Source organism: Leucopleurus acutus (genome assembly GCF_964270905.1).
Source record: "Leucopleurus acutus genome assembly, chromosome: 3".
Classification (NCBI taxonomy): domain Eukaryota; kingdom Metazoa; phylum Chordata; class Mammalia; order Artiodactyla; family Delphinidae; genus Leucopleurus; species Leucopleurus acutus.
In genome coordinates this window covers 70,294,084-70,318,215 of record NC_139145.1, presented here as the reverse complement: position 1 = coordinate 70,318,215, position 24,132 = coordinate 70,294,084, and the positions used below count along the sequence as shown (strand labels likewise).

At 39.7% G+C, this 24,132-nt stretch overlaps 1 protein-coding gene across 2 annotated transcripts in view; it reads left to right on the top strand.

The window, feature by feature from the left end:
• Positions 1-563: 563 nt before the first annotated feature.
• SLC12A2 (solute carrier family 12 member 2) overlaps positions 564-24,132 on the top strand; it is a gene marked incomplete at both ends in the record, with an annotated part of 105,929 nt that continues 82,360 nt past the window's right edge. For both annotated transcript variants that reach the window (XM_082835226.1, XM_082835225.1), the window contains one exon: positions 564-1,304. In XM_082835226.1, coding sequence (XP_082691352.1) covers positions 564-1,304 — 741 coding nt within the window. The remainder of the gene's footprint in view (positions 1,305-24,132) is intronic.

The following is a 24,132-nucleotide window of genomic DNA, read 5'->3' as shown; positions in this document are numbered from 1 at the left end:
CTCTTCGCCGCAGAGCGGGGCGGGGGAAGGAGGTGGAGGGGTGGGAGGAGGGCGACGGAAGAGGAGGTAGCGGCGCAGAGATCTTCCCGGCTACGGCGGCGAGGCGGCGCTTGGCCGCTCCCGGATCGCGCTGCTCATGCTGCCCGAGGCCCGGCGTGGACGGGCCGGACGCGATCCCTGAGTGGGGTAGCGCAGGAGCCAGGACTGGCCGGGAGCCGAGGGAGCCTCCGCCGCGCGCCACTGCAGGACCGCGCCTGGGCGGGCTGAGGGGCGGACGAGTCGCGGGCCCCGCCTCCCTCGTGCTGCAGCGGGAGACACCAACGCCGCGGCCCCGCCGAGGCTTTAAACAGCGGGGCCCGCCCCGCGCCCGCCGCACTCGCGCGCAGACTCCACTGCCGGAGGCGTTCGTGCCGGCCTGGGCTAGCGGCGGCGCGTGCGCGGCTTGGAGAGTGTGACTCCCTCACCTGGCGTTGCGGCCGCAACCACCGCCGGCCGGGGGCGCGGAGGGCGTGCAGCCCGCCAGGTCCGCCAGGCTCTCCGGGTCCGCCGAGCGTCGGGCGACGATGGAGCCGGGGCCCACGGCGCCCTCCTCCGGCGCCGCGAGGCTGGCGGGGGTCGGGGAGACGCCTCCAGCCGCCGCGCTGGCCGCCGCCGGGATGGACATGCCCGGCACGGCAGTGCCCTTGGTGCCGGAGGATGCTGCGACTGCGAGCCGGGGCGGCGGCGGGGTCCGCGGGGAGGGCGCCGCGGCGGCCAGTGACGGGCTGGGCAGACCCCTGGGGCCCACCCCGAGCCAGAGCCGCTTCCAGGTGGATCTGGTTTCCGAGAATGCCGGGCGAGCGGCTGCGGCTGCGGCGTCGGCTAACGCTGGGGCGAGGGCCAGGGAGACCCCCGTGGACGGGAAAGCTAGCGGCGAAAGCGGGCTAGCCAAGGGCAGCGAGGAAGCCAAGGGCCGCTTCCGCGTGAACTTCGTGGACCCAGCTGCCTCTTCGTCGGCAGGCGAGAGCATGTCGGATGCAGCGGGGATCGGAGGCGACGGGCCCAACGTGAACTTCCAGAACGGCGGGGACACAGTGCTGAGCGAGGGGAGCAGCCTGCACTCGGGCGGCGGCGGCGGCAGCGGCAGTGGGCACCACCAGCACTACTACTATGACACCCACACCAACACCTACTACCTGCGCACCTTCGGCCACAACACTATGGACGCCGTGCCCAGGATCGACTACTACCGGCACACGGTAGCGCAGCTGGGCGAAAAGCTCCTCCGGCCCAGCCTGGCGGAGCTCCACGATGAGCTAGAAAAGGTGAGCTCTCCCGGCCCTCTCTGCAGCCCTCTCGCCAGCCCCCCCCACCCCCCACCCCAGCCGCTGGTCCGCGCTGACCGCGGGATGTAGCTGCCGGCTCTCGTCTGCTGAGGCGGCGTGAATGGACGTGCACAACTCGCTGGCATCTCTGGATTCAGCTGTCAAGGGTGGAATTGCAGAGGAATGTAACTTAATCTCTTAAAAGTTGGCAGCGGGTTAGGCTAGTTACGTGATACCGGAGAGGCTGCATTTAACAATCTCCCCCATCCAGTTATATATCTTGTGTATGCTTTTTTTTCTCACCCACGCTTAACAATTACCATCCCTCTGAATGACAGTTGTACTTTTAGGCCCCGAGAAGGGAATGTGCAGGAGGTTTAGGTGGTGAGGACGTTTCTCAGGAGGGAGTGGAGAGCACCTACCATCCGTGTCTTTTTTTAAAGGTTGTGTTGTGTGGCTTATGTACACCCGTTAGGGGTCCCAAGAGTGGGAACATTAGTATTTGAAGGGAAAATCTTAGCAGGGTGTGTTTGTGGTGTATGAATTATTAAAGCTCAATTCCTGCAATCTTGATATAGAAATCTTAAGTCTTGGGACAAGCTCTTCCTGATAATGGCATAAATCCACTTTTATAATGTAAACGTTTTGGAAGAGGGTTACATCAAAAAGGCGGGGGGCAGAGTCTAAGAGAGAGAGAGAGAGAAATAGAATTGTTTTTTCTGTGGAAGATGTCCAGAAAGACCTTCTGGGGTCTTGTCTAAGTAGTTATACTTGGTGAACAGAAACCATCCCTATAAACTCTATTGATTTCTGTAATTCTTCTTTTATGGCCGCATACAACTTTTATTTTTTCAGGGTACAAAATCGTTCTTTTGAGATGACATTGATGCTTTTGAGATTTGATTAATAATTTTTTATGATTTAGGATTACTTGAAGACTGCCTTTATAAGTGTATAATGACTACATTGATGGAATTTTGTGAATGCGAAGAGTTAGCACCATATAGTTTGACACGATCGAAGTGTCGGAAAGTTTAAATACAGAAAGTATGTAATTTCTTTTGGATATGATTATTTGACTTCATACAGTCATTTCATACAAGACTGTACTTGTCCCAGTATTTGAAAATGTAACATTCATAACATTCATTGAAATAATTGCCGAGGTCCCAACACTTACAGCTTATTGATTGTTTAAAAGCCTGACATCATTTAGCTTTGGGTAATACTACTTCTTTCATTCTGTTACGGTATTTTGTCATATAAGAAGAAAAACGATTTTTAAAACACTTATTTTACCCATATTCCTGTAGTTTCTTTCCAATCTATTATATTTTCCTTTCAAAACTCAAAATTCTCATAAAGCAGATTATATAGCTGGTAATTTCCCTTTTAGAGCATTTTTATTATTGGAAATATTATATAGATAGTTTCAGATTTCACCAAAGCCCTGTAGTTTAGTAGTAAAACAGTCTGTATTTACCCATAAGTCTTAAAAGCTTTTTTAATTGAAGGATATTATATACCTTGATCTTGTATGCTTCCTAGGAATGTTTTTGTTATTTTAAACTAAATTCTGTCAATAACAAAGCCCTTCCAGTTCTCCAGATTTTCAGGTTTTTGTTTGTTTGGTGTTTTTGGTCAGTTCACAGTATATAAAAAAGAACACCTGTATTGTTTAGATGTATAGTAGTTGAAGAAGTCACCTAGCTTCTCAGCCTCAGCTTCCTCACCTTTCAGAGTTATTTTGAAGATTAGGGGGAAAAAATGTATGCAAAGGCCCACGTTCAGTGCCTGCAAAATAATGCCTAGTATAGTTACCATTTGAATCTTATATTGGCCCTTAAGAAAATACATCGTTAAACTTTAGGACCTCAGTTTTAGATTCTTCTAATTTCTGCATTTTTCAGTGAATGTAGTATCTAAAATGTTATGTTCAGAATTCATTTGTGCAGCATGTAGTGTAATGAGTTCTTTGTAGTTTTTTACCTTTTACCATTCGGGCCCTTTATGGACAGCAAAAAAGGTTTATTAGGTTAAATAAGCATAGAACCTCCTCTTGAAGATACTTTTGTTTAGAATTGAGTGAATGGATTAAAGAGATGTGTCATGTTAAGGAATACAAATCTGGCTATAGATAAACCACTGCTCAAGGAGGGCAGGGGAGGCCTGATAGTATAGGTTGGCTCGATTCCCAAAAGTTGTTCTTCACTTTTTAGATTGACTCTTACTCCTTAAAACCTTTTCTGATGCTTGTAGCTCTAGGTGAAATCATAATACTTAGAATTCTGTAACATTTAATCTTAGCTCTTGAGTGACTGTCATGTAGTCTGCTTGGGTCACTGAATGCTTAAATATCTACCATGGATCTCACTTTGTGCTAGGAACTATGGAAGAACAAAAGAAGTAAAAGAAATGCACTCCAGAAACTTGTTGGGGGAAAGGACTATAGTGTCTTCTACATGAATTCCTTTTTTTGCCCAGCATTGTGACTTTTTAAAGTATTTTGCCTAGAAATCCAACTGAAGGGGAATAGTTAAATAACCATGGTGCGTCTTGCTATATTATGCAGCCATTCTAGGGCCAGGACTTATGAGTTCTCCATTTATCAAATATTTATTGGGGAGAAGAGTTTCTTAGGTGTGGGCCACCTGGCTGTGGCACTGTGGGATGATGCCGAGATTAGCAAAACAGATACTGACTCTGTCATACTCAGGCATACATTAACCAAATGGTTGCACAAATAACCTAGTTACAAACTTTTTTTTTTTTCCCCCAGTGCTATGAAAGAGAAGGGTTAGAATGCTGGTGAGGATATAATAGGACCTAATTTTCATTGGGGTTTGGGAAGCCTTTTTTTTTTTTTTTAACTGTAATTAGGTATTACCAAATAAAGTAATAAACAACTCAACTTAGAGTGCAAAATGAAAGGACCTTATTATTTTAAAGGTGCAAAAGCAAGAAAATACAGTATAAACTTATCCATTTTTAAACAGTCGTCTGTGTGATGGGTATACAAAGTATGACATTGAAGCTGAAACCTGAAGGCTAAGTTGATGATAGGGCAGAACAATATTCCAGGCCAAAGGAACAAAATCTGTGAAGATAGTGAGGTGAGAGAGTGGTATGTCAAAAGAACTATGAGGAGGCCACTATAAGATTTTATTATAAAGGTAGTGCGATGTTATTGAGTTTTGTGTGAGGTAGCAACAAGATCTGTTTTGTTTTGACAGCTTTTGATTGCTGGATGGAGAAGGGTGAGAATGGAAGCAGCTTTTACTGTGGTCTTCTTACAGATAGTAAGGATTGGGGGCAGAATGAGTGGGATGTAGGTGGATTGGATGTGGGAGTGAACGAGAAGCTGATTCCCAGCTTTTGGACTTGAGCAGCTGAATAGATGGTTGGTACTTTGCCTAAGATGGGAAAGGCTGGAGAAGGAATATAGATTGGGGAGGAAAGAAAGAATGCTTTTGAGTAGCCTGCAAGATATCTTAGTCCAAGAGTCATTTTGAGGGAGAAGGGGCAGAATATATTTTATATGTATATGAAATATATGTGTGTATGTGTATATACATATATATTTACATACATATGTACATGTATATATATTTATGTATTTATCATCTAAAGTCGTGCATGAAATTACTTGGGGAGAGTGGGTAAATAAGAGAACAGAAACAGGGTCTGGGATTGGGCCTGGGGAATGTCTAAAGGTCTACTAGAGATTGTGTCAACACTAGCAAAGGAAATTAAGAAGGAGCTGTTAGGCTGGTGAGAAATAGCCAGGTGAGCAGTGTCAGGGAAGCTGAGAGAAAAGTGTTTTAAAGAAGGCACAAAGTCTTCAGAGATATGCCAGTAATTGATTTTTTTTTTAAGTACTTCAAAGAATAAAACCGAAGTAGTGATTCCTGCCCCTACAAGAAGAAAGTAAAAAGTGGGGGGTAAACAAATAAGTATTTGATAGACAACTTCAACATGTATGATGGAAAGCATGATTATCAAATGTGGAAAAGTGTGTGGTGGAGAATCCATAATAGCTCCTACTGGATTTGAAGCAGTTTTAAAGTAGTTTGAAAAGAGTGCATTACCACTGCAGTTTTGTCCGTAGGCCAAGACTTGGAGCCTTTTGCTGGTGGTATGTCAAATCTTTGTACGTGGCCTCTCTATTTTAGCCTCTCTTATTAATAAAAAGGGAAAGGTCAAGGGAACAGCTGTATCAAGTGTCTTATGTTTCACTGAACTTGTTGGTTTTTTCATTTAATTCCTAAGAAATAAGTTCTTATACACATTTTACTCATGATAAAATGGGGTCATAAAAAGTGAAGAAATTGCTTAATGCCACTCTCACAGAAAGTGGTACAGCTGGCATTCACACCCAGGTTTTTCTTATTAATGCCAGGACATAGTAGCTCCTCTTTATTGTTGTTTCTTCTTTCTCCCTATCCCGTGGACCTGCTCTGAGATGGCAGGGACGTTGAGGGGGACATGTTGGGGGTTGCCAACATCACTCTTCTATCTTGACCTCCTGAGAGTAGAATGGTTACATAACTGAGAGAAAAGAGGAGGAATTCTTGTGACAATGTAATTACTGACTAATATGACTGTCTCTTTCACTAGGATCTGAGCTGGTGTCTCATTCATCTCCAGACAGAGAATAGGTAGTTAATAAAGATTCGTTTATCGAATGTATCAGGGTGGGCAGTCCCTCCCACTTAACAGGGACTTTAAAACACTAAACAAGTGTAGCTGCTGCTCTAAATGCGCTGTGCTGAGCCGTGGACAAGAAATTCCACACACTACTAATCATGTCAGTACAGAGCTTGAGTCTTTGCAGGTCGCCCTGGGGGAACCAGAATGGGTCACATCCCTGGGGATAAGGAATAGAGTAGGTCCAGGAATGAGTAAAGGTGGGACCTTGATCAGAAATTGTTGTGCAGGGCACAAACTTGCACTGTTTCACAATTTTGCCAGGGGCCCCACCCTCTAAACCCATGCCACCAGAGCTGAAGTCTGGTTTACCTGTAAGACTGTACACATTCTCCAAATATATACCAACTAACTGCCTGGGGAGAAGGAAAGATAAATTTGGGGATTTAAAATCTGGCAAAAAATCTATACACTGCTGTCGTAATCAGCGTCTTCTCTATGTGTGTTTGGGTTCATAGTCACATTCCCAATCTTGTTAGACCAGAATTTGAAGGACCAAAAGAGCATTTCTAGGTTCTTATGTATTTAGTATGTTTGTTTTCACTAATTTTTAATTACATGTTTCATACGTGTTTGTAAAGTCCGTAGCACTAGTCACATTGGCTCCATGCTGAAGTGAAATGAATATGAATTTAGTTATTCAACAAATCTTGATTGAGCATCAATAATAGCCCTGTTCTGAGTGCTGGGGTTACAGCAGTGAGCACAACAGACTTGTGGAGCTTTCATTCTAGCAGTAGGAGAGAGTAAACAGATAGGTCAGTGTAACTGCCGAGAAGAAACCGAAAGGTGGATAGATGCTGATAGCTGGGGTGGTGTTATTCTGGGGGAGTTAGAGAAGCCCCCTCTGGTACATGAGCAGACACTAGACGGGAGTGAAAGATCAGCCCGTGAAAACACCTGAGGGGAAGAACACTAGGCAGAGGACGGCAAACACCAAGACCTTGAGATGGCAGTGTGCCTGGGGTATGCTTGGCATGACTGAGAAACAAGAGGGCCAGCAAGACTGGAGTGACTAGCAGGAGAGTCATAGGGGAGGAGGTGAGAGCAATAGTGAAAAGCAAACAGTGTAGAACTTGGTATATTGTGATGAAGACTTGGGGTTTTACCCTGAGTGAGGTAGGGAGTCATGGAGAGCTCTGAGCACAGACTTGACATGACCTGACTTACATTTTTAAAACATCACTCTCATGCTGTGTGGAGAGTATCCTGTAAGGGGGTAAGAGTGGAAGCTGGGAAACAAGTTAGAAGCCTACTGCAGTGTTTTAGTTAAGATGATGATGACTTTTATGAAGGTGATAGTGTTTGATACAATGACAGCTGTTTAGATGCTGGATGTGTTTAAAAGGTGGAATTGTTGGGATTTGGTGACTGTTTGGATGGGGGGTTTTCCCCTGTTGAGAATGGAGTCGATATTTATGAAGAGGTGGGAGACTGGGAAGAGCAAGTTTTGGAGGTGGACTCAAGAGTTGGGTTTCATTTCTACAAATTAGTTCTACAATGGGGCAAACACTTACAAAATTGCAGCTACTGGTTTGGGAAATAATAGAACCTAAGAAAATGGGTTTTAATTTGTAGTATAAAAATGTGCTTTTATGCTGCAAATTTCAGGTAAAACCATGAGAACCGGTAGTTTTTCAAATAGAGTATAAAGGGGTGGGGAACTAGTGGGTTGACTCCACAAAGTGAGAGAGTGAGGAATGGACGAGGAAAACTACTTAAATACTGAAGTTAAAAATATATCAATGGTTTCCCATTAAATATGAAATTTATCATCTGCCATTGGATTTATGATTCTTCCATTTTTCACTAGAACCTGTAGTAGTGCTTTCTTAAAGCTATTATGAAAAACTTGGAGCCCATGGAGGACTTGGGGATTTCTGATTAGAAGAAGGGGGAAGTCTGAAAGGCAAACATAGCTTAGTGGAATCTTGTCTCTCAGCAGAAGCTGATTGTGGCTGGTGTAGTCATAGTACCCTTGGGCTCAGAAATTTCTCTGCCTTAAATTTTCACTATGCTGTTCCTGAACACTGACAAATTAGCTATTCATCTAAAGTAAGAATACTAGAAACCTCTGGATGGTTCTTTGTTGGGTTGGTATGAATTGGTTCCTTCAATGATGTAGCTTCTAACAGAGTTTAGCGTGCGAGTCACTTTGGGGCTTTTTTGTGGGTAGGTGGCTTGGTAGAGCAGGCTTTATTATACTCCAGTGGAGGAAGACTTAAAGGACCTATGAGGACCCTGATCATCTGCTGTAGCATAACTTTTACCCCATCGTTTCACCTAAATAGTTTTTTTTTAAAAAAATTTATTTATTTTTGGCTGCATTGGGTCTTCGTTGCTGTGCGCGGGCTTTCTCTAGTTGCAGAGATTGGGGGCTACTCTGTGGTGTGCGGGCTTCTCATCGCGGTGACTTCTCTTGTTGTGGAGCACGGGCTCTAGAACGCAGGCTCAGTAGTTGTGGCACATGGGCTCAGTAGTTGTGGCTCACGGGCTCCAGAGCACAGGCTCAGTAGTTGTGGTGCATGGGCTTAGTTGCTCTGTGGCATATAGGATCTTCCTGGACCAGGGCTTGAACCCATGTCCCCTGCATTGGCAGGTGGATTCTTAACCACTGCACCACCAGGGAAGCCCCTCACCTAAATAGTTCTTATTAAAGTCACCAGTGACCTTCTCCATCCTTATCACCAATTCCAGCAAACGTTTTTTCTCAGCAGCATTCAGCCTTCCAGCAGCATTTGATATTCTTTTGAAGTCTTCTTGATACTTCCTTGGCTTCTGTAACATCACTCTCTCCTTTAGTTTTACTTCTTTCTCTCTGGCTCTTTCAGCCCAATGTCTTCTGCATTTTCCTTCGTCTCTAAACTGGCCATCCTCTAGGCTTGATTCTGGCTTTCCTTCTTCCTCTGCCGTCTTCTCTCTCTGTATATCCCCTGTCTATATCACCTGTAGGCTAATTGCTCCCCAAATTTTGTCTCGTACTAATACTACCTTTGTGAGTTCTGGGCATCCAGAGCCTGCTGGACGTTTTTGCTTCCTGCCTAAAGGACACCCCACACTCACAAACTTATGATTTTTCTTCCTCTACCTCTGAAAACAAAACCACCCAGGCCCTCTTCCTGTGCCCTGTGTCTCTGTGAATGGTACCACCATTCATCATATTGCACAAGTGAGAAAACTGAGTGATCCTTGACACTTTTTTTCACCTCTCTTCATCCAGTCCATCACCGAGTTCTTTGTATCACCTTTATTTCCTAAATATTATTTTCATCCTCACTGCTACCATCCTAGAGCAATCTGCAGCATATCTTTCTCCAGTAGCCTTCTATGGTTTCCCCTATTCACTATGCCCTCCTATTACTATTGAGCCTGGAGTGATCTTTCTAAAACAAAATTGATCATGTTATTCCTTGGCTTAAAACTAGCCCTGCATTGTCTAGTTCTGGCCTGCCTCTTCTTTAGTGTTTCAATTTCTCAATGGCACAGTACTTCCTCTGGCCATAGTGCCTTTGTATGTAATACTATCCATGAATTCTTCCTCCCTTCTCCTCCATACCACACTGATAACTTTTCAGTCTTAATATTTCACTTCAATCTTTATTTCCTGAGAGAGGAAGCCTTTATTCTCCAGTCTAGGACAAACCTCTTTTCTCTTTGAGCCCTTATTTCACTTAGTGGGAGTATGTCTGTTAAGATGGTTATTTGAGTAAACTTGAGTTGACTTCAAGTTCCATGAGGAGCAGACTATGTCTGTGACTGTTTATCATTATGTCCCTACTACATAGCAGACCCTCAGTCAATACACGTTGAATAATAGAACTATTCTTTATAAATTATTGTAGTACAGAAGAATCTTAAACTCTTTTATGTACCTTATATTGTCATCTAGAATCTCTAAAGGACATTTGACAGGCAGATGGCCCCAGTTTGCACATTTGGAATTTAAGACACAAAAGAACTAAGTAACCTGTCCAAAATCATAAGACCCGTAACTGGCAGAGCCACGGTTGGAACTTGCAACAACCATTTTGACTCCCAGTTGATGTTAATTCCAATGTCCTACAGTTTAATACTATGTAAGTTCTTGCTATTTTGGTTTTTTTTGTTTGTTTGTTTTGTTTTTTTAAATTCCCATGTCAGTTGTGTTTTAGTTCATTGAAGATAAAGTAGAAAAGATTTGGACCCCTCAGTTTCACTGTATGGATAGATCTTTTCCCAATAAAAAATTTTTTTAAAAAAATTTAAGTATAAGAAAGTTTCTTATAAATGGAATCATAATAAGTTTTTTTTTTAAATTTCTTCTGCTTTTCTTATCTGTATCTCCCAAAAGTGTGATGTAAATGTTTAAATGTTCTAGTGTTGCACTTTTCAGTACTATAACCACTAGTCACATTTGGCTGTTAAACTAAATTTTTTTATTTTTTTTAATATTTATTTGTTTATTTATTTTTGGCTGTGTTGGGTGTTAGTTGCAGCACACGGGATCTTTCATTGCAGTGTGCAGACTTCTCTCTAGTTGTGGTGCGTGGGCTCCAGAGCACCGGCTCAGTAGTTGCGGTGCACAGCCTCCAGAGTGTGTGGGCTCTGTAGTTGTGGCGTGTGGGCTCTGTAGTTGTGGTGCGTGGGTTCCAGAGTGCGTGGGCTCTGTAGTTGAGGCACGCAGGCTCTCTAGTTGTGGTGCATGGGCTTAGTTGCCCTGCGGCATGTGGGATCTTAGTTCCCTGACCAGGGATTGAACCCGTGTTCCCTGCATTGGAAGGCAGATTCTTAACCACTGGACCGCCAGGGAAGTCCCTAAACTAAGTATAAATTAAAGTTAAAAATGTATTTACTTGAGCCAGATTTTAAGTGCTCGATACCCACATGTTGGCTAGTGGCTACCATACTGGACAATGAAGATACAGAACATTTCCCTCATCACAGAGAAATCAGTTAGCCAGTGCTGTCAGGGGAAGTGATATTTAAAGGAACTTTTCCCTTCCCTCATTCCTCCTTTCTTGGATTTCTCCCTTCCTTTTCTTACATGTTAAATAGTCACCACTAGTTTAAAATTATTAAACAGTCAAATTTTCTCTAATTTTGCATGAGATCCTTCCTTAAATAAAGTTGTCTAAACATATTAGGCCCTCAACGAAATGTTTGTTGAATCAGTGGAATTTATCTCTTTCTGAGAATGGAGATCTGGGTCTTTAATATTGCAAAGGCTGTGAAGAATTTCTTAATGTTGTATAAAGTGTTAAGTTTCCAAAGCACTCTTAACTCATGTATCTGTATTTGATCTTCAAATCTATCTTTGGAGGAAATGGGTTTTCAGAAGGTCGTAGAGTAGCAGTCATATTTTGCAAGGTTGTGGTTTGCCTAAGCACTTAACTAATACTTGGTAAGGCTGCATCTCTTTGAAACTAGCTCTCTGTCTCCCTTTTCTTTTGGACTAGTGATTCCCAAATTTCTAAAAGAATTACCTGGGGAAAAATTACAGATTCCTCTCTCTCAAAGAATATACATGCCATTTTAAAAAAGCTTTCCTGGTGATTCCCAGAGAGCCAGGTTTGAGAACCAATGTCCTAGACAGACTTTGGTTATCATTATGACAGTAGTACATAGTTATGGGTTTTTTTGTTGCTTTGTTTTGATATGCTGATTGTCAGTTTGAAACATCCTACTATAGGAACCTATCAAAGATCTGGATTTAATCCTTAGATAACTGTATAATGAATTGTATAATGTTACCAATTATTCAACATCTGTCATGTTTCAGGAGCAGTCTGTAGTCTGTGCACAGTAATCTTCCAAACCAGTTAGTTTACAGATAGACAAACTCAGAGGCTAATAGCAACTTGCCTAAGTCTCACAGCCAGTGAGTGGTAGATGCTGGATTTAAACATAGACACGTTAGTGAAAGCTCACATGTGAGGTGCTAGGACAAATCCTGTAGGGAAGTCAGACACACGAGTACTAACTGGTAAGTCTGAATCCTGATGAGTTCACATGGAATAGTTGGAGTGAGATATTACCTCTCTTTTATAGAACCTAATGGTTTCAGACACAAATAATCAGGCTTTACTATTTTAGAAGTTAAGCTTTATGATAAATTATTCTTAGTACTGGCTTACCTGTAAGTTTCCAGAAATAATAGATTTGGCTTGTAGCACTTGAAAAATTATCGTCTCACCTATTTCAGTCCCAATTATTTGCCAGATTTGCTGATTAGAAACAAAGCTGATTCAGTAATTAAGCAAAGCAGCAACAATAACAACAAAAAGGCCTCATTTAAAAGGGTTCAGCACACGTGCACTTGGGGACTACATAGTTAAACTTTATACACAGTTATAACAAATATGGCCTTCTGGTTTTCAGAACGAGGGCAGATTAGAAGGGAGAATGAACACTGGCAGAGGTGGATTCAAAGATGACCAGCATGTTATACAGATAGAAAATAAGAAAATCATAAAAAGCAGAAAATAGCAGTCTTAGAATAGCTCTTGAGTAGACGCAGAGACAGGACCTGAGTTTTGGTTGTCACAGTATCTCCGTCTAGCATAGTGCTGGCACAAAGTAACCATGGTGTTTTAAATCTCAATACAAAAAGAGTCAGCCAACTACACATTTGGAAAATTTCAGTCTCATGTCATCCTAGAGTATTGCATTTTAAGAGGCTAAGTATTAGTCCTTTTCAGAACCAACACTTTAAAAATTTACTCCAAGGGTTTTGTTGTACTTCGTTTATTTAAAATGTTTGTTACCGTATCATTATGAAGAGAAGATAATATAGGAGGTTTGAAAAACAGAGAAAGTTAAAGACCTCAAATCCTTAACACTTTTACATTTTTATACATGTAAAAATTATGATTTTATATCCTACTCTTCCCACCTAGCATTAAATAACTAATCATAAGTAATCAGTTTCCTATGTCACCCATAGTAATCTTCTATTTAAGTGAATGTTTTTATGATAGTCTCATACATGTATCGTATGATATGTGTACCATAACTTGCATTTTCTCTGCAGACTCTTTAGTTCGTTTACATTTATTGTGATTTGGCTGTTATTAGGCATGGTATTTTGCTATTTGTTGGTTTTCATACCCGTTTTTGTTCCTCTAATCCTCTTTTCCTGCCATCTTCTATGCTAATCAGATATTTTTTAATATCCATTTTAATTCTATTTACTTTCTTGTTATATATCTCTTTGCATTATTTCAGTGGTTGTTCCACTTACAGAGAATATTGAATTTTTTCAGCTAAAATATAGGAACCTTAAAACAGAATACTTTTCTTAGTACTTTGGTCATCGTGTAAATTACAAACCCAGCAATACAGTGTTGTACTTTTTGTTTTCAACAAAAGTCCTATGACTTTAAAAAAAAAGGAAAGACTGCTTATATGGTGTTTTATTTCCTTTTTTTTTTTTTTTCCCCATTTCTTCTTGTAGATCTGTGTTGCCATCTGATACTATTTCCCTTCCTTGAGTAGTTGTTGTAAGGGAGGTCAACTGGCAACAAAATTCTTTGTTTTTATTATCTGAAGATGTCTTTACTTCACTTTTGAAGGGTAGTTTTGCTGGATGTCAGTTTCCTGGTTGCCAGAGTTTCTTCTTTCAGTGGTTTGAGTATGCACTTCCAGTGTCTTCTGCCCACCATTATTTCTGATAAGACAACCATTAATCATACCATTGCTCATCTGTATATGATACATTGGTTTTCTGTGGTTGCTTTCAAGATACATTCTTTACCTTTGGCTTTCAGGAATTTGTACATAGGGGCTTTTCTCTTTGTGTGGATCCTTTTTGGGTTTAAATTTCTTCTATCTGTAAGTTAATGGGTTTCACTGCTTCCTCCAGCCATTTCCACTCTGCTGTTGAATCCATCTAATGAATTTTTTATTTCAATTATTTTGATTTTCAGATTAAGAATCTCTAATTTTTAAAATATAGCTTCCATTTCTCTGTTGAGATTCCCTCTCTGTTACTCACTGATACCGTATTTACCTTTAATTTTTTAGTATGTTCATTATAGCTATTTTGAAGTCTTTGTCTCTCATATCTAACATCTGGGCCCACTTGGAGTTCATGTCTAATGACTTTTTTTCTTGATTATGGGTTATATTTTCCTGTTCAGTAATATTTGGGGGTAAAGACTAGACTTCTATGTAGATAACACATTGTAGCAACTTTGGGTAGTTGTTTTTTTCAGTATTCTGCTAAGGATTATTGGTTTTTGTTCTAACAGGTACTTAAGTTGCCTAGATTCAAACTGCACACTGAGTCCTCTATCCCCACTATGCAGTACCTGATATCTCTGTTGTGTCCTGTGTTTTCAGCTGCTGCTTTTTTAGCCTGTCTCTTTGGGTGTGTGTGTGTGTGTGTGTGTGTGTGTGTGTGTGTGTGTGTGTGTGTGTGTGTGTGTGTGTGTGTGTGTGTGTGTGTGTGTGTGTGTGTGTGTATGTGTGTATGTGTGTGGTGCAGATCCTCCCCTGTACCTGTGTGATTTAGTGGTCACCTGAGATTTGGGGCTTACCTTCGCTATCATTCTGTTTTTTTTTCCCTAGAGATGCCCACTTAATTTCTAGTTCCTCTTTTGGCTCTTGGGCTCTCTTTTCTAATATTTCAAGCTAGGAAGGCTTCACTTTAAGCCATCCAAGTTGCACACACTTGGGGAAGTGCTCTCAGTTGAAAAAGAAAGCAAACTCAGTGCAGCTGTATCTACCTAAGAGTATTTCTTTTCTGGTCTTTGCTTTTTTCAATCTGTCCTAGTTTTTTTTCCATACATAAATAGTTTAGCTGTCAGTCAGGGGTTTAAATCTTGGCCTTCCCGCTTAATGCGTGTGTAACCTTCAGAAAAAGAACTTGTCACCTCAGATTCTCAGTTTCCTTCTATAGAAAATGGGAAAGATGGTAATTCATAGTGAGAAATAGCACATATTCATGTGAGAAATACATGAACTATCAAGTGCATACCACGTGCTAAATGTAGTTTTTGTTATCGCGTGGTTCTCCATGTATATTGCTTTTCTAATACTTTACCCATTTAGGATATTGCTAAGTCATATATTTATATCTTTGACAACTTTTGGTTCTCCTTATTTTAAAAATAAAACAATTTGAAATGTAAATGACACAGTTATACCTTCCAGTATCACTTAATAATATAAGTTTTCTGGTAAGTTGAATTAAAATGTTTTTAAGCTATTTGTTGACATTAGCAAGTTGTGTGGGATTTGAAATAATGTATAAATTATGCTATGCATAATGCATTTTGTTGTAACTCAGTCTTGAACACGATGGGCTAGGTAGAGGACTGAATTCTTTGACTGCAATCAGCAGTTCTGACTTGGTTCATTGTAAAGTCACATGGTCACAGCATCCACTTTTATCTGTGGCACTTGAATTTTGAGCTTTGCATTAATGCCACTGGATATTAATAGACCATTGTTAACCAGAGCAGATTGGATTCCTGTAAAACAATACTTTGTTTTGAGAGCATAGTCTGTATGGGGAGCATTACACTGAATACACCAATCACCGACAGCACGGATAGGAAATGTTGGTAGCTTTGGGGTGATATAATTGGCTAGTACTTAAAGAAAAAAGGGTTAGAATAAGCCCAGCCACTTTGGCATCTAAATTTGCATATGTATGCGTCCATTTTTAGTTAGTGATTTGGCTTTGTTTCATAATATTAATTTAACACTTTAGCTTACTTTGGTATTAAGAAGATGCTATTAAACTATATGAGAAATTTTTATCTAAAGTATCTTGTTGGATACTTTAGTTCAGAAGTTTGTTTTTAGGATTTAAATACCATTTTTTGGTGAACTTTAACTTTTTTGAAGTGTAATTTTGGTTTTTTTTTTAAATCAATAATATGCTGCTTGTAAAGAAAGCAGTGAATTCTTTTATACTAACTGTGCCCTGAAATGAAGATTCCCCACTCCTCTGAGTGTCAGTAACAGTGATTTAATTTGCTTAAATAAAGCTAGGCCCACAAGTTATGCTTCTGTTCTCCTACTGTGCAATTTAATATTAACCCTAGCTAGTGTTGCTATGATGTGCTTATCAGTTGCCACCAAAGAAAACAGCACAGGGAGGAAGCTTTCATTTATTAAACACATTTTTAGCACTAGAGAAGTTACAAAAGATTTCTAGTAGTGTGATCATTGGTCCTCAAAGCCAGGTTCTTCACACTATATCCTATTGACTTCTTGATGGTGTAGGTAATAAATCTTTTACCACCATTCAGAATGGAGATGCCACATTTCTATATATAGGTCAGTGTTTTTGTTTATTCTTCCAGAGGTAATCTTAAACTGCCAGTATTATAGGAAGCAGTGTAGTAGAGTCTAGATTAATAATGTTTTGCAGTACTGATTTTTGTGTATTTGTTCAACATCCAGTTATTTAAACTCACCCCATGGGCAGTTGAAATAATCACTTATTTGTTGTTTATAATAATAGCCAAAATTTATCAACCACTTACCCTGTTAATGTCAGACAATGTACCAAGCAGTTAATACATTTTGTTTTTTAATCTTTTAAAAGTCTTTTTATTTTATTTTTTTAGACATTTTGCCCGTTGCTTTATTTATTTATTTATTTTTAAATTTTTATTTTATTTTTGGCTGTGTTGGGTCTTTGTTACTGCGTGGGCTTTCTCCAGTTGCAGCGAGCGGGGGCTACTCTTTGTTGCGGTGCGCAGGCTTCTCATTGCAGTGGCCTTTCTTGTTGTGGAGCTCGGGCTCTAGGCACACGGCTTCAGTAGTTGTGGCTTGTGGGCTCCAGAGCACAGGCTCAGTAGTGTGGCTCATGGGCTTAGTTGCTGTGCGGCATGTGGGATCGTCCTGGACCAGGGCTCGAACCTGTGTCCCCTGCAGTGGCAGGCATATTCTTAACCACTGCGCCACCAGGGAAGCCCTAAAGGTCTTTTTAGAATGGTGGTATATAGCAGAGAAAAAAAATGTAAAGACTAAATGCATAACTTAATCAAGTGATCACCACCCAGATCAAGGAATAGAACATTGCTGGCACTCCAGAAACCCTCTGTGCACCCCATACTGATCTCCCTGTGCCAAAAGTAGCCACTGTCCTGACTTAATGGTGATCATTTATTTGCGTCTGGGTCTTGGTATTTTGTTTGTTTGTTTGTTTTTGTCACCTTTATGTATTCTGGAAGACCATTAGTCTAGTTTTGCCTGCTTTAAAACTTTATAGGGAATCATACAGTGCTTTTTTATCTGTCATCTTTTGCTCACTGTTATGTTTGTGTGTATTTTTAATTCATTCATTTGTATTGCTAATTATCTTCCATTATATGAAATGCTACAATTCTGTAGTTGTGGATGTTTGAGACTGTTTCTGGTCCTTGGCAGTTTTTAGCAATGCTGATATGAACATTTTAATATAAGTGTCCTACTTCATTTAAGTGTTGTTTATCTATAGGGATATATCTAGGATTAGAATTGCTGGGTTAAAAGGTATGCATTTTTTTCAGCTTAAGAAGATAATGCCCAAACTTCTTTTCCAAAGTTGTGTACCAATTTATATTCCCACCAGCAGTGTATGAGAGTTTTTGTGTTCTATACAATCATGATATTTTCTCACTTTATCTTCTCAAACACTATGGGATAGGTACTATTATCTCCATTTTACAGATGTGGAAACTGAGGGCCAGAGGTGTTAAACAACTTGCCAGAGTTCACATAGCTAGAGATAGCAGAGCTAGATTTTGAACTTGGATCTGACTCAGGAGCAGACACTTAAAATTTTACTTGTTCCTATTTCAGGACATTATTTGGAAAACGGGGATTGCCCATAAAGACTCAATATTCATTCACTATGTCTTTGATTAAAAATGACAGGGAGAGGTCTGTACCCTTGTGGACCTTCCATTTTAATACACATTGAAGGAGTGGAGGTAGGTACATATATTACAAGAGCTGAGTAAATAAAAAAAATAATTACTGGCTGTGATATATGCTATGAAGAAGAAAAAAGGGGCACTGCTGAGAAGAAACTATATGTTGGGTGGTCTGGGAAGGAGGCTACACTTGAGCTAAGACCTAAAGTTTGAGAAGGAGCCAGCCATATTCAAAGTGTGTTAAAGACAGGGAATAGCAGGCAAAAAGTCCCCCAGGAGAAAATACTTTAAAATCAACATTTCAGCAATAAAGCAGTATTATATCAAATTAAATATTTGATAGAACTCTCAGAAATTTTCTAACTTAAAGGATAGGATTTTGAAGGTGTATAAAAAACTTCAAGGAAAATTAATAGAAATAATAAAGTGGTGTATGACTGGAAAAATACAGAGACTTCTAAAACAGACTAATATTTACTTTTTCTTTAATCATGTCAAATCTTACTATGTGTGGTAATAAAACATTGATGACAAATCTCAAGGATTCTGTGTGGATAATTTTCTTTTTCAAGGCTTCCTGAAAGGGCATGGATGTGTAAGTGGACCCAGGGGTGAAGAGGTTGCAATGGTAAAGCATGTACGGGAAGAAGGAACCTAGTATGACCAAGAGCATTTGATCAGAAGGAGTTGCTAGCTTGCGCTGCTAATGTCGGTTTTTAATTGGAAAAAGAAAATTCTAGGTAACATAGAAACTGAACGATTTATTGGTCTAACTACCCTGTCTACCACCATAGCCTCCAAATAAGCTCCTAAAGTTAAATAACTCGTATAACTCTAGTTAGGACACAATTTCATATTAAACATTTTACGTGCCTTCCAGGTGGGTTATATCTGTACACTAGCAATTTTTTCTCCTCCGTAGGAGGTCTGATCCAGCTGTCTGTAACAGTCCTGTAGGGCAAAGAGTTTCGCACACACTGTAGACCCTGGGGGAATTTCTACAAAGAGCAAAGAAATTTTTAAAAATACCCTCTGGTGTCATACACAGCACAGAACTTCTGCTGTCATTTTTATGAGAACTGTGTCAGAAATCCTTAGCTTCTGTAGATTTGGAAGCAGAGGAAGGAGGGAAGGATGAAGCAAGGTAAAGAGCGAAAATAGCTGAGGAATTGGGAAGTTTGAGCAGGACAGTTTCTTAAGTTGGGCGATTTGTCTAATGTCTCCTTGTCCAAAATAGGTAACTTTAAATAATTCACCTTGGCTCCCTGTAATATGTGGAATTCTACCATTTAGAAGATTCTCTGCATTGCCACATTAATAGCTACACGGTTTGGGGTAAGTTAACCTGTCAAAAGACTGTTCCCACATTTGTTAAGTGGAGATTAGATCTGTGTCTCAAAGATGTGCCAGTTCAGGGAAATAGGGTGTGAAAGCATTTAGGGAAGTGTCTGGAACACAGTAGTATTTCAGTAAATGTTGGCTGTAATTAAAGGAAGCCGGAGAGATTATGAGGGTCTCCTATACTACAAATTCTTATTTTACCCCATGAGTAATGGATAGCCAAACCTAGATTATGTACAACTGTATTTTGTGTGAAACTTTTGTTTCTTGACAGTAGAAAAACTACTATTTTGATGTATCTTGCAATATTACTTAGAACAAAAAATCTGGTGTATATCACAATAAACTTGAATTGGGTTGGATTCTATGCCAGGGTTCACCTTACCCCAAATATGCAAAACCAAATTATTGCCTAACCTATAAATCAATTCTTATCCAGAGTCAAACTCTTTAAAAGTCATGGAGAAAAAAAATCATCCTTTTCCCTGTTATATTTTCCAAGTGTGTTTGTAGTTATAGGAAATAGTAAGAGAATTGCTCAGAAAAAGATGGAAGAGGCAGATTGTTACACTGCTAAATAGGCTTTTCCATCTTGTTTTTCATTTAGTACAAATATTAATTGGGGAGAATTTAAAACTTCTGGAATGGATTATTGTCTCAGTTCTGTTTATGTGTGATCACCCTTGATGTTGAACTTGTGACCTTTTTGGTAGTTGTAATTAACAGAAATTTTTAGCATTTAGATGATATGGTCTGCCAGAATAATTTGAAATCAGATAATTTGAATGAGGGTAGACAGTTCTGTATATTTAAAAATTTCTCTTATTTCTACCATAGCTACTACCCTGTACATAACATCTTCTAAATAAGTAGTTGTTAAATGCATGCAAAATTTTATAAGCTATATATCTGCCCCCCGAAACGTTGTTTTCCAGTTGAGGTAGTTTTTTTTTTTTTTTCTGTTGCTTAAGATTATTTGGTAAGGTTGATTTACTGTGTAAAAAGTAATATCAGTTGTGATTGGGATCCAAATTTTATTTCATAGATCAAAATGCTAGGATGCAGTGTAGTTCCCTAGTCTTCATTTGGCAGGGTAAATGATTGTTTGATGCATATTTTGTGGCAGCCAGAAAATGATTAGCCAATACATATAATTTTGTTATATTGAAAAAATAAAGCCATCTCATATCCTATCTGTATTCCTTTGCAGCTTTCTTCATCTTCAATAATTTTAGCTTTTTTTATGTAAACGAATACCTTATCTTACCCAATCCTCACATTAACTATGTAAGTTAATGTATTAGTTTAATAACCACTTTCTAGTTACAGAGATAATGCTAATAGAAAATTTTGTTTCCCTATGGACTTCCCCGGTGGTGCAGTGGTTAAGAATCTGCCTGCCAATGCAGGGGACACAGGTTCAAGCCCTGGTCCGGGAAGATCCCACATGCCATGGAGCAGCTGAGCCCGTGCGCCACAACTACTGAGCCTGCACTCAAGAGCCCGCGAGCCACAAGTACTGAGCCTGCGTGCCTAGAACCCGTGCTCCGCAACAAGAGAAGTCACCACAGTGAGAAGCCAGTGCACCACAACGAAGAGTAGCCCCCGCCCGCCACAACTAGAGAAAGCTTACACGCAGCAACAAAGACTCAACACAGCCAAAAAGAAAAAAAAAGAAAATAAAAAAAGAAAATTTTGTTTCTCTAAATAAATGAACCTTAACACAGAAGCATGGATTCATAATGGATCCATAAAACATGATCAAGATTTAATGCAAAAAAAAAAAAAAAAAAGATTTAATGCAAGATATATTTCAGAGATGCAGTGTGGGGACAAAAGGAGGAGGACCCTTAGTTGCAAGAGGAGTTAAGGGATGCTCACTGGCATGGGTTTTGGTCCTCCGTATTAACATGGAGGACCTTTTTATAACATTCATAAAAAATGAATATATTTGGGTTTGAGCTTCCCAGCAGGTGCCACAGGAGCAACACTGACTGGGTGCTGAGAGCATGTACAGCCTCAGGGAAAAGAAAATGCTGCCTTTGCTCTTATAGGGTCAACTGAGTGTGTAATCTTGTTCTTGTTGAGAAGTGGCTGGGCATTGAAAAGCCAGGCCATCTAGGAATAATTTTCCTACTAAGCCTTTTGAAGTGTGTAACTGTGAGTCACACTTTTATATGTCTAACATGGCACTGAAACTTAAACTGCTGTATTATAATCAAGCTGTATCAGTTGGCTTGATAGTCAAGCCCGAGAAACCGCAGCTGCTTTATGTGGCTGTAACACATTGATCTTTATTTACGGTCTTGAGACTCCAAGGAAATGGTACAGGTAGTCAGGGATTATTATCTCCATTTTACAGATTAGGAAACTGTCACAGAGAGGCTGTGACTTGAAAAGAGGCATCAACCGTTTTTTGTTTTTTTTTTAAACTGGATTAAACAATTAATAGAGGCTTCTTGGTATAGTAGAAAATGCCCTGGATAGAAGATAGAAAACCTACCCATCATCTTTAGCCTCTGCTATAAAAATATCAACTCTGGGAGGGCTGAAAAGTCCCTAGCGTGGTTCTTGATAAAACTGATTAATAAATATTTGTTTAATGAATGAGTGGAAAGATGTGGTTGTGGTTTATGCTCAGAAACTGCTTTTTGCAACTGTAGAATCTTCAGGTAACAGAAAAATATCAGAAGTTACTTTAAGGGACTGGTACATTTCCCTCTTCAAAAAGTGTCCATATTTGAGCACCCTTAAGTCTACCTGGAAACAATATTGTGGCAGCCATAGACCTAAAGAGATAGTTTGGTACAGCTTTGCTCAGTTGTTCTTTGAAACACCAGTAAGACAAAATAAAAACCCAAACATTTTCCCCTTCTCCCAAATTTTAAAAAAATTATGTAGGTTACTGTCTTTTGCCTACTATGGCCTGAAATTGCTGAGCTAAGATACTTTTGCCAAGTCTTTACCAGTTTAACTATAAAAAAGAATAAATTTGTATAAAAATGAATATATTTGGTAATAAGCTTTGCCAGAAATGTGTTTTATTCTAACTGTATTCAAAAGTTGCACTGTCTAGACAGTCTTGATTTTTCTTTGTACAATGATAAGCACCTTTATTCAACTTTGGACAAAACATGATCATGAATCATTCTGAGCACTGCACAATCATCTTTCATGGGTATTAACATCCTTGTCCAGTGATGTCGCAAAGACCATCTACACTACCTTGTATACTGGAGATGAAAGTCTTGTGGACTTAGTAACTGGGATGTCTGAAGAAAGAAAATAACTGACATTTTAGTGTAATGTGTACCTAAAGCATTTATCAATGAAAAGTGTGTTGGTGTGCCCATGATGAGGATGTACACAGAAGACAATACTGCACTCTCGGTTACAGAGCCAGTGAAAGCAGTGTTAAGGTTTCTAATTGTAATTTTTTAAAAGCTTGGATAAGTATTTTTTCCTAAAGCTTTATTGTTCATCACTTTAAAAAATCTGTCTTCATCCTAGGTTGTCTCTAAAATACTGAAGAAAATTCTGGTGTTAGGGAAGAAACGATAGCTTGATTTTTTAAGAATTTTTTTACTGAGAAATCATCAATAAGCCTAGCCTTTGTGTTCAGTTGTATTTTTTTTTTTAGGTCAAGCAGAGTGTGAGTTATGACCTTTGATAGGTAAAGGGTAATTTAAATTAGTGAATTCAAAACAAGTTAATTTTTGGATATTGGAAACTGAAAAACTAAAATTTTAAGACGTGTATTGCAGAATAAATCTAAAATCAATTTACATTTTAAAGGATTTTAATTATTAAGAATTTTTTGATGGAAAGTTTATTTTTAATTTTATTTAAGAAATTTTTATATTGGAGCATAGTTGATTAACAATGTTGTGTTAGTTTCAGGCATATAGCACAGTGATCCAGTTATACATGTATCTATTCTTTTCAAATTCGTTTCCCATTTATGTTACTACAGAATATTGAGCTGTGTTCCTTGTGCTATACAGTAGGTCCTTGTTGGTTATCTGTTTTAAATATAGCAGGGTGTACAAGTCACTCCCACACTTCCAATCCATCCCTCCCCTCTCCCCTTCCCCCCGCCCCCATGGGTAACCATAAGTTCGTTCTCTAAATCTGTGAGTCTAGAACATACTATATTTCTCATCAGATACCTTTTTTGATATTTAAGTGTCCACTGAAACCTTTAAGAATTAAAAACTAATCCAAAAAAGAGAAACTGTTTCCCTCTCCTTTTCATTTAGAGGAAAGTTGTTTGTAGTACACTGACAATTTCTTTTTTCTTATTTGGTAAGAATTGGAGTAGTAAAAGTAATGAACTATAAAAGTGGCAACATCAGTATTTTACACACAGGGCTGATATTGAGAGGGGAGGTCTGATCTGGAAAAGTATGGGAGCCGTCACTTATTACTTATCACATACAGATGGTGTTTAAAGCTACAGGTCTGGTGAGATGACCATAGGAGAAACAAGAGTGAAAAAAAAGAGATGGGTCTAAGACCAGGTATTGAAAGGACTCTTACCATTTAACTGCTGGGTGGAAGAGGCTAAGAGAGTGTGGTATTTCAAAAGAAGTTTGAAGAAAGAGGGAGTTGTCAACAGTATCATGAGCTGTTTCAAAAGTCCTTTGAGACAGGGACTAAAAACTGTACATTAGATTTATTAGGTTTGGTAGCAGAGAAGTCCTTGGATGTCTTAAAACTATTCCAGTGTTGTGGCATGGTGAAGCCAGGTTGGTGTGCATTGATGAACGTGGGGTAGTATTTCAGCACGTTTGGGACATTTGGAGGTGGGGTGTGTGGTGTGCAGCAAAAAGATAACTATGGTTAGAGGACAAAGAATGATCAAGTTGAGGTAGAAATTTGAATATACAAGGGAGAGTATCCACAGTGCAGAAATTCTCCTTTTCTCT